Source organism: Prionailurus bengalensis, chromosome C2 (assembly GCF_016509475.1).
Source record: "Prionailurus bengalensis isolate Pbe53 chromosome C2, Fcat_Pben_1.1_paternal_pri, whole genome shotgun sequence".
NCBI lineage: Eukaryota > Metazoa > Chordata > Mammalia > Carnivora > Felidae > Prionailurus > Prionailurus bengalensis.
Genome location: NC_057350.1, coordinates 72857182 through 72870623, shown reverse-complemented (window position 1 = coordinate 72870623; position 13442 = coordinate 72857182). Strand labels below are relative to the sequence as shown.

General features: G+C 36.7%; 1 protein-coding gene across 1 annotated transcript in view; it reads right to left on the bottom strand.

The window, feature by feature from the left end:
• Nucleotides 1–6044: 6044 nt before the first annotated feature.
• The window catches only part of PAK2 (p21 (RAC1) activated kinase 2), a 95727-nt gene continuing 88329 nt past the window's right edge, over nucleotides 6045–13442 (bottom strand). Inside the window, exons 14-15 of the mRNA XM_043594482.1 lie at nucleotides 10582–10719; nucleotides 6045–10124 (exon numbers count right to left, since the gene is read on the bottom strand). Coding sequence (XP_043450417.1) covers nucleotides 10038–10124; nucleotides 10582–10719 — 225 coding nt within the window. The 3' untranslated portion in view covers nucleotides 6045–10037. The remainder of the gene's footprint in view (nucleotides 10125–10581; nucleotides 10720–13442) is intronic.

Here is a 13442-nt window from a genome sequence, read left to right as displayed (position 1 = left end):
CACTTCAAATTTTTTGGGTGGCTAGCTTTATCCAAAGAACCTAAGAGTAGTACACAAACAAATTGGCTTAGGTCAATTTGCAACAATATGCAAGCCATGCTTTTCTTTATCCCTTTCTAGTTCATCTCTCTCCAAAAGTTGAGTCTACTTAATCATAGAAGATCTTCATCATGGAAGTCCATGGTACTCTGCAATCCTGAACAGGGTCAGTTTTTAAAATCTGCCTTTTGTTCTATCCTTCGCTATCCAGTAATCCACCCTAATCCAGTGCTGACTAAAGTATTGCAACAGGCCCTTAGCACATTTAGGAGTTATATTACCACAGATCTTTTGAACTAGAAATATTAAAAGTTTGCACTATATCATCCTGAAAGGAGGGCAGGGAGGAGTGATATACATCCTTTCATCCCGACTTGACTCCTCTTTTACTCTCCCTCTCAGCAATAGCATGGCAGTACCTGAATAGCATGGCAGTCTGAATTAGGAGAGACTGAAATTTACAACCTCTCAAAGTATTCCCATTTTAAAAACTGTTGACACCAAGCCAAGATCCTACCTAAGCAAATTTAAGAAGCAAGCAAAATTGGTCAATCCCATCATATTTTTCAAAAATATTGTCCTGTGTTCATCCTCTGACTTACACCCAGTACTGTCAAGATCCTCCTTATCTTGATGGCCTTTCATACTCCACAATTCTTTTCATCCATCCTCTGAGAGATTAACGAAGGTTCAACTACAATTTAGATTAATGGATTAGTGAAATTTACACCAAAAGGATGTAAATCCTTCAGGGGATATTTGCAACAAAGAGAAGCTCATAATCTAAACAAATATCTTCTTCATTAAATGTACTGGGACATAATTTTAACACTCCCGCACTGGAGGAAAATATCTGCAATTGTTTTTCATTAATCATTCCTTCAACTCTCCTTATTTAGCCAAAGGTCATCTCAGGGCCTTAGTGAAAAGAGGCTTCCAGAATTTAATCAAGTTTACAGGGTGATTAAAAAAAAAAAAAAAAAAAAGTAGGGGGAGGGTCCACAGGGTGATTTAAAAAAAAAAAAAGAATTTAATCAAGTTTCTTGACTGGAAGGATGGTTAACAGTCAACAAAATGTAGCTTTGCAGAAACCAGTTTCCCCCAAGAACAGGAACACAAAATGGGTGGGTACATTCCTTAGGCTAGAAGCATACACAAACCAAAACTACTATACAAAAGGGCTAGATTAGTACACAAGCCACATGATGGCTTCTAAGAAGTGTCACCTTATACCAAAATTCAGGGGAATATGCATTTCTGACTTTCAGCCAATGTTTCATCAATCTGGGTTAAACTGGATCAAATTGTTTCACACTTTTTAAGTTTTCTTTTCAATGTGCACATTTGAAACTATCCTATCCATAAAGCAGTTCCCAACCCAAATTTAAAATCTATCAATAAAATCTTTGTTTTGTCTTTATAAAAATTTTTTGGTATTACTTATTTCTAGATACTTCATACATTTGGTCTATTATAAATGGTAGATTTTAAAGATAATTTCAAGAGCTTCTTGCATATTATATATTCACTGGCAAAAAGACTCCTACTGACTAGAAGTTTACCAAATCCATAGCTACATTACATTCTAGACCTTAGCCCAAAATAATGTCTGGTCATAGCATTTAAAAGCTAGGAATAAAAGTCCTCTATCCTACGAGGAAGTCTGAAAAAAGTAGAATTTTAGGAATTCTCAAAAAATCCCAGCAGGCACACTATCTACCAGTTGAAGAGGTTTTTTTTTTTTTTTTTTTTTTTTTTGATATTGTGAGAATTGCCTGGACATTCAGTGGTTACTGGTGATATTTAGTTTCAACAACATGTTGAGAGCATTTGTAATATGAGAATGAAGAGAAAAACAGTAAGTTTAGTTTCCTCTTTCTAGAAGTTTAGCTGAGAGAAATCAAAAGAAATTTGTTTTAAAAGGAGGATACGCAAGTATGCTTGAGGGTTACATGTTGCAGGTAGAGGAGAGCCAAGATAAGTCAGAGGGACTGAGGACCTGGCAGGTGGTGAAATACGGAAACAGGTCCTTAGTGAGGTTAGCTGCGGAGATGGAAGAACATCCTGCACTGAGACCAAAAGTAAGTCAAAGATAGAAACCAAGAACATTCCAGCAGTAAGGTGGAAGAAAGTGTTGAGGTGGTGGGATAAAGGGGTTGAGAATCATGAGCTAGTTTGGAGAAAAAGAAAAAAAAAAAAGGATCTAGGACTAAAATGAATGATCGAACATCAAGGAGAACCCAGCGGAGAATTGAGAAAAGTTAATGTGTAAATGAGTATTTAGTGCAGTGCCAGACAGCACAATCCTAGGGTTGCTACACAAATAGTATTAATCTGCAAATATGTACCAGACATCTGTAAAAAGTCTATGTGAAAGAATTAAAAGCAAAAAAGAACCCAGCAAAAACACACAATCCAGAGATAGTACAGCATGAATGTTTGTAATACCCCAATTCAAATGTTGGAAGTCCTAACACCCACTGTATTGGTATTTTGGAGATGGAGACCTTGGGAGGGAATTATAGTCAGATAAGGTCATGAGAATGGGGCCTTATGAGGAGATTAGTGTTCTTCTAAAAAGAGACTCCAGAAAGATTTCTCCCTCCCCACGTGCATATACAAAGAAGGGGTCCTGTGAAAACACAGCAAGACGGTGGCAGCCTAGAAGCCAAGGCCTCAGAATGAAACCTACCTTGTCCAACATCTCAGTCTCGCACTTCTGAGCCTCCAGAACTGTGAGAAATAAATTTCTGTTGTTTAAATCATTCAGGCTATCATATTTTATGATAGCCTGAACTAAAAACTCACACTACTTTAGGAAAGATATTAAATTTATGAAACAAGAGCAGAAGGCTATGAAAACAAAGATCAGAAAGAATGAGCTTTTGGAAATTAAAAATCTGATAGTTGGGGTGCTTGGGTGGCTCAGTCCGTTAAGCATCTGACTTTGGCTCAGGTCATGATCTTACGGTTTCGTGAGTTTAAGCCGAGTTAGGCTTTGTGTTGACAGCCCAGAGCCTGGAGGTGTTTTGGATTCTGTGTCTCCCTCTCTTTCTGCCCCTCCCCCACTTGCATTGTGTCTCGTTCTCTCTCAAAAATAAACATTAAAAAAAAGTTAGGGGCGCCTGGGTGGCTCAGTCAGTTGGGAGGCGGCCAACTTCAGCTCAGGTCACCATCTCAAGGTCTGTGAGTTTGAGCCCCACATTGGGTTCACTGCTGTCATTGCAGAACCTGCTTCGGATCCTCTCTGTCCCCCTTTCTCTGCCCGTCCCCCACTCATACTCTCAAAAATAAATAAAACATTAAAAAAGTAATAACTTATGAAAAAAAGAAGCAAAAGGTAAGAAAAAGATAAATAATGCAGGAATTCTAGAAACCACAGGGGGAAAAGTAGCAATTTTTAAATAAATAATACAAGAATTTCCCAGAACTGAAGGAAAGGAGTCTGTTATCAAGATGGCTTGGCATATGCACAAAGCCAATGAAAATATATACACCCTCACCAAGGCACTTAATGGTAAAATTTTAGAACAAGAAGCAGAAAAATGATTACATATAAACATCAGAAATGTCAGGTTATAAGACAATGAAGTAGTGACTTCAAAATTCTCAAGGAAGAGGATTTCTAACCTAAAATTCTGTATATCAATTAAATGTGAAACATTTTCAGACATGCAAGTTCAAGTTCCAGGAAAGAAAAAGGAACTGTCATTACCTGAGATGCCTAATTGCACAGAAAATAGTCTTCAGAGGGCTGTTGCAATTTTGTGGCGAGTTTGGGATAACTTAGTTAATAGGAACACAGGAAACTTTCAAAGGACACAGTAAGACAAGAAAATGAACAACAGGAAAAGCAAAGAGTTGTACAATAAATGGTATGTGACGATAATAAATTACTTAAGTGAACAACATTCCCACATAGTCATAAGGTAAAAACTGACTGCTACTCTATTAAACAAAAATTGCTACCTCTTGGGGTGCCTGAGTGGTTCAGTTGGTCAAGCATGACTCTTGATTTCAACTCAGGTCATGATTTCAAGGGTTGAGAGACAGAGCCCTGAGTCGGGCTCTGTGCTGACAGTGGGGAGCCTGCTTGGGATTTTGTCTCTCCCTTCTTTCTTTGTCCCTTCCCTGCTCATGCTTTCTCTCTCTCTCAGAAATAAATAAACTTAAGAGAAAATTGCTACCTCTCTTAAATGGGAGACTAGATGCAGTGAAATGGGACAGTAAGTTGGTATGACAGTACCCAAATTCTCAACTGCGTTAATAAGTTGCTAAAGTAAAATATAGAAATGTCAAGAAATACTTGCAGAAGTATATAATTTAAAAATGTGAAGATTAATGCCTGCTACAAACAGCTCAGAGTTAAAAGTGGAATTCTCATGGAGCTGGACTTGGCCGTGGGGAGTTTAAAGCTGGGGACTGGTACTATTTATTACAACTCCCTTATTTGGATTTTTAATCTATGCACATTGCTTTGTTAAAAACCTAGAATAATTAGGCCTAAAAAGACATTTCATGTTCTCCTTTTGAAAGATGAAACTTATTAATTTAGCATAAAAAAATAACTCTCTAATTAAAAAAGCCAAATATCAAAAGTATCAAGGTAGTAGTAAAGCATGAAGCTTTTACAAATAGTGCTTTTTTTTCATTAAAAAAAATTTTTTTTAATGTTTACTTTTTAGAGAGAGAGACAGAACACGAGCGGGATTGGAGCAGAGAGAAAGAGAGAGGGAGACACAAAATCTAAAGCAGGCTCCAGGCTCCGAGCCCAGAGTCCAATACGGGGCTCGAACTCACAAACCGTGAGATTGTGACGCTAAACCGACTGAGTTACCCACATGCCCCTCCTAAGAATAGTGTTTTTTAAGTCATCCAGGCATTTCTGAACCTTTCTTAGGCAAATGTTTTAAACATTTGCTAAAAGATATACAAATGTTAGAATAGCACTAAACAGCTTTATAGTGTAATATATATGTGTATATATATACATATATGTATATGTGTGTGTATGTATGTGTATGTGTGTGTGTGTGTATATATATATATATATATATATATATATATATATATATATATATAATTTTTTTTTTTAAGTAGGCTTTACACCCAGTGCAGAGCCCAATGTGGGGCTTGAACTCATGACCCTGAGATCAAGACCTGAGCTGAGATCAAGGGCCAGATGTTTAACCAGCTGAGCCACCCAGATGCCCCATAACAAATATATTTTAAGCAGTCACTACCTATATCCCACCCTATGCTAAAAAATGGGGCACCTGAGTGGCTCAGTTGGTTAAGCATCTGACTCTTAATTTTGGCGCAGGTCATGATCTTGCACTTCGTGAGATCATGCCCCCAGTTGGGTTCTGCACTGACAGCACAGAGCCTCCTTGGGAGTCTCTTTCTCCCTCTCTCTCTGCTCCTTCCTCCCCGCCCACGTGAGCACATGTGCTCTCTCAAAATAAATAAACTTATATATAAAAAAAGATCTCTTGGTGTATTTAACACAGAAATGCTGGTAATATTATTACTTCAGTGAGGTAAGCATTTGAATTTCAGGCCAAGTTATAGAATAAGATGGGTAAGAAATGTTTCCCTGGGTTTGAGAGCCTGAACACTTACAAGAAATGTATTCTAGTGGCTCCTGGGTGGCTCAGTCAGTTGAGCATCCAACTCTTGGTTTTAGCTCAGGTCATGATCTCACGGTTTATGAGTTCGAGCCCCATGTTGGGCTCTGTGCTCACAGAGCAGAGCCTGCTTGTTCTCTCCCTGTCCTTCTTCTGCTCTCTCTCAATATAAACCTGACTTAAAAGAGAGAAGGTTCATGCTTACTATCCATACATTTCCGGAAACTTTTCTAATTGGGAGCTCTGTAATACATTCTGAATGGTGCCATGTTTAAAAAACACTTATCCTTAAAAATATTAGAATGCTTTTTGAAAATCTATTATTCTTTTAAACTATTCTGATCTAAAGAAAGAACTGAAGTTTAGGAAAGGGGAAAATGAACATTAAAAAAATGTTTATTTCTAGCCCTGAAAGAACAAAATTATTGAACAAAGTCATCAAATACAGCAGTTAATGTCAATGTAACAATTAAATAATTGAACGGGATTAAATTAAAAATAAAAGTCAATATAAAATTTGAAGACAAAACAGAAAAGACAAGCTACTTTCACTTAATTCCATTTCTATCTATCAAAATAAGGGGTGGGGGGAAAGGCAACACATTCCTATCAAAGACATCCAATTCCAAATATAATCCTTTGCTTTTCTTAATACAGAACGAAAATTTGACAGAATTATACATTTCTTTCTCCCTTTCATTTGGCAACATTCCAGAATGGTGAGTAAAAGGACTTCAACTCTCTCCAGGCCAGTCCAGTGCTTGATTCTCCTTTGTAATTCCCACAATATATACCACAGTGTCTTTGCCAAAGTGGTCAGTAAATGTGTTGAGTGATTAAAAAAAAAAAAAAAAAAAGTATGTGTGTGTGTGTGTGTGTGTTTTCCTTTCTTACACACACACACACACACACATATACATACATTGCGGGAAAACGAATTTTAATTGTTTAGCTTATCTATTGTGGAAGCAATGGAAACACCGAAGACAATCTTCACTTTACTTAACTATGAAATTCTACTATAAAAAACCCAAAAGGAATATGAATCTGGATTTTAGCTATAATTCTATAATGATTTTTTGACATTTCACTGGATATGGATCTCATTATATTTAAAGTTTTTAAATTAAGAAAACTGATGCAAATTCTCATTTTTTTCTAACTATACCTACAGCCCAATCAGATCTAAAATTGTTCTGGCTAGAATACAGCATATAGAAACAAACATGTATTTATGTGAGCCCTATAAAGAAATACTCATATAGGTAGTTTTAAATTGCTTATGAAAGGCACAGTTTCATTTAGGACTGGTGGTAACTAGATACATATTATTAAGCAGCTTAATGTTTATGTGTGGAAGGGAAGAGAATTTATTCTATGTGCCAGGCACTCAACACACGAAGACAGTTGTGTTAGCTTTGGTTTCTTACGCTATCACAACCACTGTTTAAAAAATTCAATATTTTCATGGTTTCCCGGTTTTAACTGTCCCTTTAAAGCAGCAAAAGGAACAAGAGGAGAAGGAAACTTTAAGACCACCAGAAAATCTGAAATATAATAAATAAGTACTATAGTAATATTGTTTTAATAACACAAGAGGACAACTAAGGTAACTTTTAGATTTAAATGGGAATCTTCATTCTAAAGTGAGGACAAAAAGGGTGACTACAAAAGGTAGTTATTAAAAAAACATGAACTGATTCAGATATAATTTTTCTTTCAACAAGATCTGAACATTTTAATTTAAAATTAACTAATAAATCACAATTCCATATTGCTTTTAGGATTACGTTGTTTAAAAATGACACATTTCAGAATTAACCAAAGTATATTTCTATTACAAGTTAGTTTATCCAAGTAAGTAAAGAATAAACCACAGTGTAGCTCCCTTAACCTAGGAGTCAGGTTTTAATGACAAAGTCCGTTGCCAGCAATGGACATGCAGGTAACCCTCAAAGAAGTTGTAAATACAAATCCCAGACTGCTTCTATAAATTGAAAAGACCTTTGTTGAGTCACAGGCATAAAAATGGGGCATTGGCACTAAATTGAAGGAATATGGTCTTTATGACATATGTATGGAAGGGCCTTCTAGAGTGGTCATGAGGATCACAGTCTTAACATCTAGTTGGTTTTCTATTTCATTGGTAGCATCTTCTTTATCGTAATCCATCCAAACAACTATTTACACAGAATGTTCGAATCTGAAACTGAAGAGACACTGTAGATTTTCATCAGAAATAAACCAGCTTGTTTCTGTAAGGTAATTTAGTAATAGCTGTAGGTGGTCAATATAATCCAAAGAAAAATGAAATCAGGAATCAAACTGGGGGGCGCCCGGGTGGCTCAGTCGGTCTAAGTGCCCGACTTCGGCTCAGGTCATGATCTCACATTTTTGAGTTCAAGCCCCACATCAGGCCCTGTGCTGACAGCTCAGACCCTGGAGCCTGCTTCAGATTCTGTGTCTCCCTCTCTCTGTCTGCCCCTCCCCTGCTCACTCTGTCTGTCTCTCTCTCAAAAATAAACATTAAAAAAAAAATTAAAAAAAAAATCAAACTGAAAACAGAAATCATTAAGTGCTCTATGTAAAAGTTCCACTAATTATTTTACACATTTTGTGAAAACCTTGCGTTATCAATAAAAAACAGCCATTCTATCCTCATATCTTAACATAGATGTGATGAAAATTATAGGACATAAAATTCTATTAGTTCCCTTAATGTACTCAAAATTATTTTTATTCATGATTTGTACTACTGACGGCAAGTAGGTGTGAAGTTAATTAAGAGTGGTGGTGGGAACAAAATGCCTGAACCAAACCAGATTGTTTTCTTTAATGTGGCTTGAGGGACGACACTGCTTCCATAAGAAAATAAAAAACAAGGAGAGAACGGGGAGGGGAGAAGAGAGGGCACTCTCATAATTAATGCTACAGGTCACAGACCTTCTTAAAATTTTTAAAATAAAAAAAGTATTGCTATCAACAAGGATATTTCATTTTTCTTCCTTTCTCTAGTTTTTTTTTTTTTACACATTATTTTTTTTGAAAAAAATCTAGAGTAACTCAACATCTCAAATAATCAATGAATTTATCAAGAACTTTGTCATGTTAAGTTCTCATTGCTAGTAAAATGTTGGTTGGGAACAATGTTTATAACAAATCTCCACAGTTTACTGGTCAGAAGCCGCATCTCTATGTAACCGTCATTTCTCTTACATGAATATAATCTTACCTAATTATTTTAGAGTTCTAGTCTCTCGCTTTGTTTCTGCTAGCTCCGAGTATTTTTCTTCTTTAAATGGGAAAAAAATTAACTTTTAAATTCTGAAAATTCAATGGTTATTATATTATTTACCAAAGGGACAGGGGTGGAGTAGGGTGCGAGGGTTAATTAAAAAACAAACTAACTAAAATTACAACATATACAGAAACTTATTTCCAAAATGAAGGGAAAAAAGGGGGAAGGGCAAAGTAGCAATACCAACCAGTCACAAAGCCCAAGTTGGAACAAGAAAGAGCAAATAACTTTGGTTCCTAAAGCCCAATCTGAAGAGGATACACTTAGAAAGGAAATTAAATTGTAAGGTTGTATAGTCAATGGGATTCTTTTTCTGTCTCAATGATTTAGTTATAAATATAGACTATTAGTCTCTCTATTATACATGTAACAAATGCCAAACAACTCACTACCATGAAATTTCTAAAATTGACTTTCACATTATTAAAAAAGGTAAAAATCACATATTTTTCTTCCCTTCCTTCAGTTCAAATTATGAACTGAAACACTACGTGTAATAATAGCTGGCCCTAACTTCTATACAAAGCTAAACGATTTTGAGCCCCTTTGCCAATATAAGGAACTACATAATTTTATTACATTTGCCTCAAATTTAGGCTTGAGAAAAATTTCTCAAAGCAACTCAAAAAGAGCATGTCAAGGGGGAAAAAGGCTATGGAGAGAAAAGACTAGCAGATGAAACAAATACTCTTGAAAAACTCGAATCTGCCATTCAAGTATTGAAAATACCCTCCCCCCCCCCAAAAGGGACAATGAATGGGATCCATTACAGTGAAATCAGCAAAATTAAATGCAAATCTCAAGCATGATAAATGGCCCTGATGGGCTGTCTGCTGAAAGATGGCTAGTGATTCAGTCCATAATTCCTTTTGGACCCTATAAAGAAGGGATTCAATGGAAAGTTTTCATTCCGTTTTGTAATTTTCTCTTGGTTGTCTTCAGGAAGCAGTAGTTTGCTTTTTCCTCCATGTTATACAGACCATTTCTTTAAGCCCCAAAGAGTAATAATTTTCATATATTAAAAGATTTCTTTTAGAAAATGGAAGAAAGAATATGAGGCCACGGCAATGATGCTAACGGTTACTCTTCATTGCTTCTTTAGCTGCCATGATCAGTGGCGTCAAGCTGGACAATGGTTTGGCCAGTTTCAGGAAGGGATGCTGCCAGAAAGAGGGGGAAAGATGCATGAATGTCACTAGTTTAGAAGCTAAAAATTTCCTTTCAATTAAACCCCAAAGACTATTTTATGGATTAAAATTTATTTAACAAACACATATTTCAGTATGTGTATAAAGTCAACATAATCAATGTATCACTTTTATAGTTGAAATCAGTCTTTTTAGTCTATTTAATATTATAAAAGCTCACCTAAATGACCCAGATACCCACACCAGCAATGGACTTGTCTGACAACTGACAGCATGCAAAAACTCATATACCTAATTTTAGTGTTATAGCTATTTTATTCCTAGCAGATACAATCCTAAACTGCAGCAGCTACAATGTTGCTGGTGATAAATGAAGAGCAAAATGGTAATTATTAACCCTATGTAAACTTTCTGTTGCTTACTCAAAAAAGTCAACTTTATCCAAAAATAGTATTATTTCCAAATTCACCTGTAACAATTCTTTGGCCGAACCCCTTTTCTCCACATCCATTTCCAAACAACGGTTTAAGAAATCCCGAAATATTGGGGAAAGTTTCTCTGGATTCTGAAGTTCTGGGGTTCCATTAGTTGCTATCAGGTACAAGGCCTAAAAACAGAAGAACATTTTTGACATACTTAAGGTAGCGCAACAAAGTGAGACACCACTTTATAAAAGTTTATGGATCTTTTGCTTAATTTTTTTTTTTAAAGATTTATTTATTGGGGTGCCTGGGTGGCTCAGGCAGTTGAGCGTCTGACTCTTGATTTTGGCTCAGGTCATAATTTCAGGGCTCGTGAATTCAAGCCCCATGTAGGGCTGGCTCTGTGTTGACAGCTGGGACCCTGCTAGGAATTCTGTTTTCTCTCTCTCTCTCTCTGACCCTCCCCTGTGTGGTCTCTTGGGGCGGGGGTGGGGGGAAGACAATGACCAGAAACACTAAATTAAGGTTTAGTATTATTTCTGCCTATTTGTTTCATATATTCTCCCTTAGCTTTTATTATTTTTAAATGCCTATTTATTTATTTTGACAGAGCACACACGGGGAGCAGCCGAGAAAGAGAGATAATCCCATGCAGGCTCCACACCCTGTGCAGAGTCTGACAAGGTGCTTGATCTCATATGAGACGCTAAACCAATTGAGCCATGCAGGCGCCCCTTCCCTTTATTTTTAGATGTTGTATTCTCATTTCTTTTTCACATTTTTAAAAAAAGTTTATTTATTTTTGAGAGACAGAGCACAAGTGGGGGAGGGGAAGAGAGAGAATGAGACACAGAATCCAAAGCAGGCTCCAGACTCTGGGCTGGCACAGAGCCCAATGTGGGGCTTGAACTCACGAACTGTGAGATCATGACCTGAGCCGAAGTTGGATGCTTAAGTGACTGAGCCACTCCAGTGTCCCTCCTAATTTCTTTTTCAAAAATTAGCTTCATCTTTTTGGAGAGGAGTTATACTAAATGTAATACATATTGATAAAAGAACTATAATACATAAGGGTAGAAAGAAAAATGAGCACAATTCCAATATCAACATATAGCATCCATTTACCTTTCTCAAGCTTTTTTTCCTCAAGTCACATCAGATTTCAAAACAGGATTTCTTGAAACTTTGTTTCAGTTTATTATTTATTTATTTATTTATTTATTTATTATTTTTACCTATTTTTTAAAATTTACATCCAAGTTAGTTAGCATATAGTGCAACAATGATTTCAGGAGTAGATTCCTTAATACCCCTTACCCGTTTAGCCCATCCCCTCTCCCAAACCCCTCCAGTAATCCTGTTTGTTCTCCATATTTAAGAGTCTCTTATATTTTGTCCCCCTCCCTGTTTTTATATTATTTTTACTTCCCTTATGTTCACCTGTTTTGTATCTTAAAGTCCTCATATGAATGAAGTCATATGATACTGTCTTTCTCTAATTTCTCTTAGCATAATACCCTCTAGTTCCATCCACACAAGTTGCAAATGGCAAGATTTTATTCTTTTTGATTGCTGAGTAATACTCCATTGTACACACACACACCCCCCACATCTTCTTTATCCATTCATCCATCGATGGACATTTGGGCTCTTTCCATACTTTGGCTATTGTTGATAGTGCTGCTATAAACATGGGGGTGCATGTGCCCCTTTGAAACAGTCTACCTGTATCCCTTGGATAAATACCTAGTAGTGCAATTGCTGGGTCATAGGGTAGTTCTATTTTGAATTTTCTGAGGAACCTCCATACTGTTCCAGAGTGGCTGCACCAATTGCATTCCCACGAACAGTGCAAAAGAGATCCTCTTTCTCTACATCCTTGCCAACATCTGTTTTTGCCTGAGTTGTTAATGTTAGCCATTCTGACAGGGGTGAGGTGATAATCTCATTGTGGTTTTGATTTGTATTTCCCTGATGATGAGTGATGTTGAGCATCTTTTCATGTGTCAGTTGGCCATCTGGATGTCTTCTTTGGAGAAGTGTCTGTTCGTGTCTTTTGCCCATTTTCTTCACTGGATTATTTGTTGTTTGCATGTTGAGTTTGATAGATTTTGGATACTAACCCTTTATCTGATATGTCATTTGCAAATATCTTCTCCCATTTGGTAGGTTGTCTTTCAGTTTTGCTGATTGTTTCCTTCACTGTGCAGAAGCTTATTTTGATGAGGTTGCAATAGTTCATTTTCGCTTTTGTTCCCCTTGCCTCCGGAGACATGTTGAGTAAGAAGTTGCTGAGGCCAAGGTCAAAGAGGCTTTTGTCTGCTTTCTCCTCGAGGATTTTGATGGCTTCCTGTCTTACATTTAAGTCTTTCATCCATTTTGAATTTATTTTTGTGTCTGGTGTAAGAAAGTGGTCCAGGTTCATTTTTCAGCATGTCGCTGTCCAGTTTTCCCAGCACCACTTGCTGAAGAGACTGTCTTTATTCCATTGGATATTCTTTCCTTTGTCAAAGATTAGTTGGCCACACGTTTGTGGGTCCATTTCTGGGTTCTCAATTCTATTCCATTGATCTGAGTGTCTGTTTTTGTTCCAGTGCCATACTGTCTTGATGATTACAGCTTTGTAATATAGGTTGAAGTCTGAAAACTTTTTTTTTAAACCAGCTGTATCTATAAAGCTATTGAAACAGGCAGAATATAGACGATTTTTAGGGCAGTGAAAATACTATGTTGGTGATGGACATATGTTACTATTTCATTATACATCTGTCCAAGCCCATAAAATTGCACACCAAGTGTGCACCCTAATGTTATGGACTCTGGGTGATAACGAGGTGCTAATGTAGGTTCACGGATTGTGGAATGTACCCTCTGGTGAGGGATGTTGATAATGGGGATGGTTCCTTAC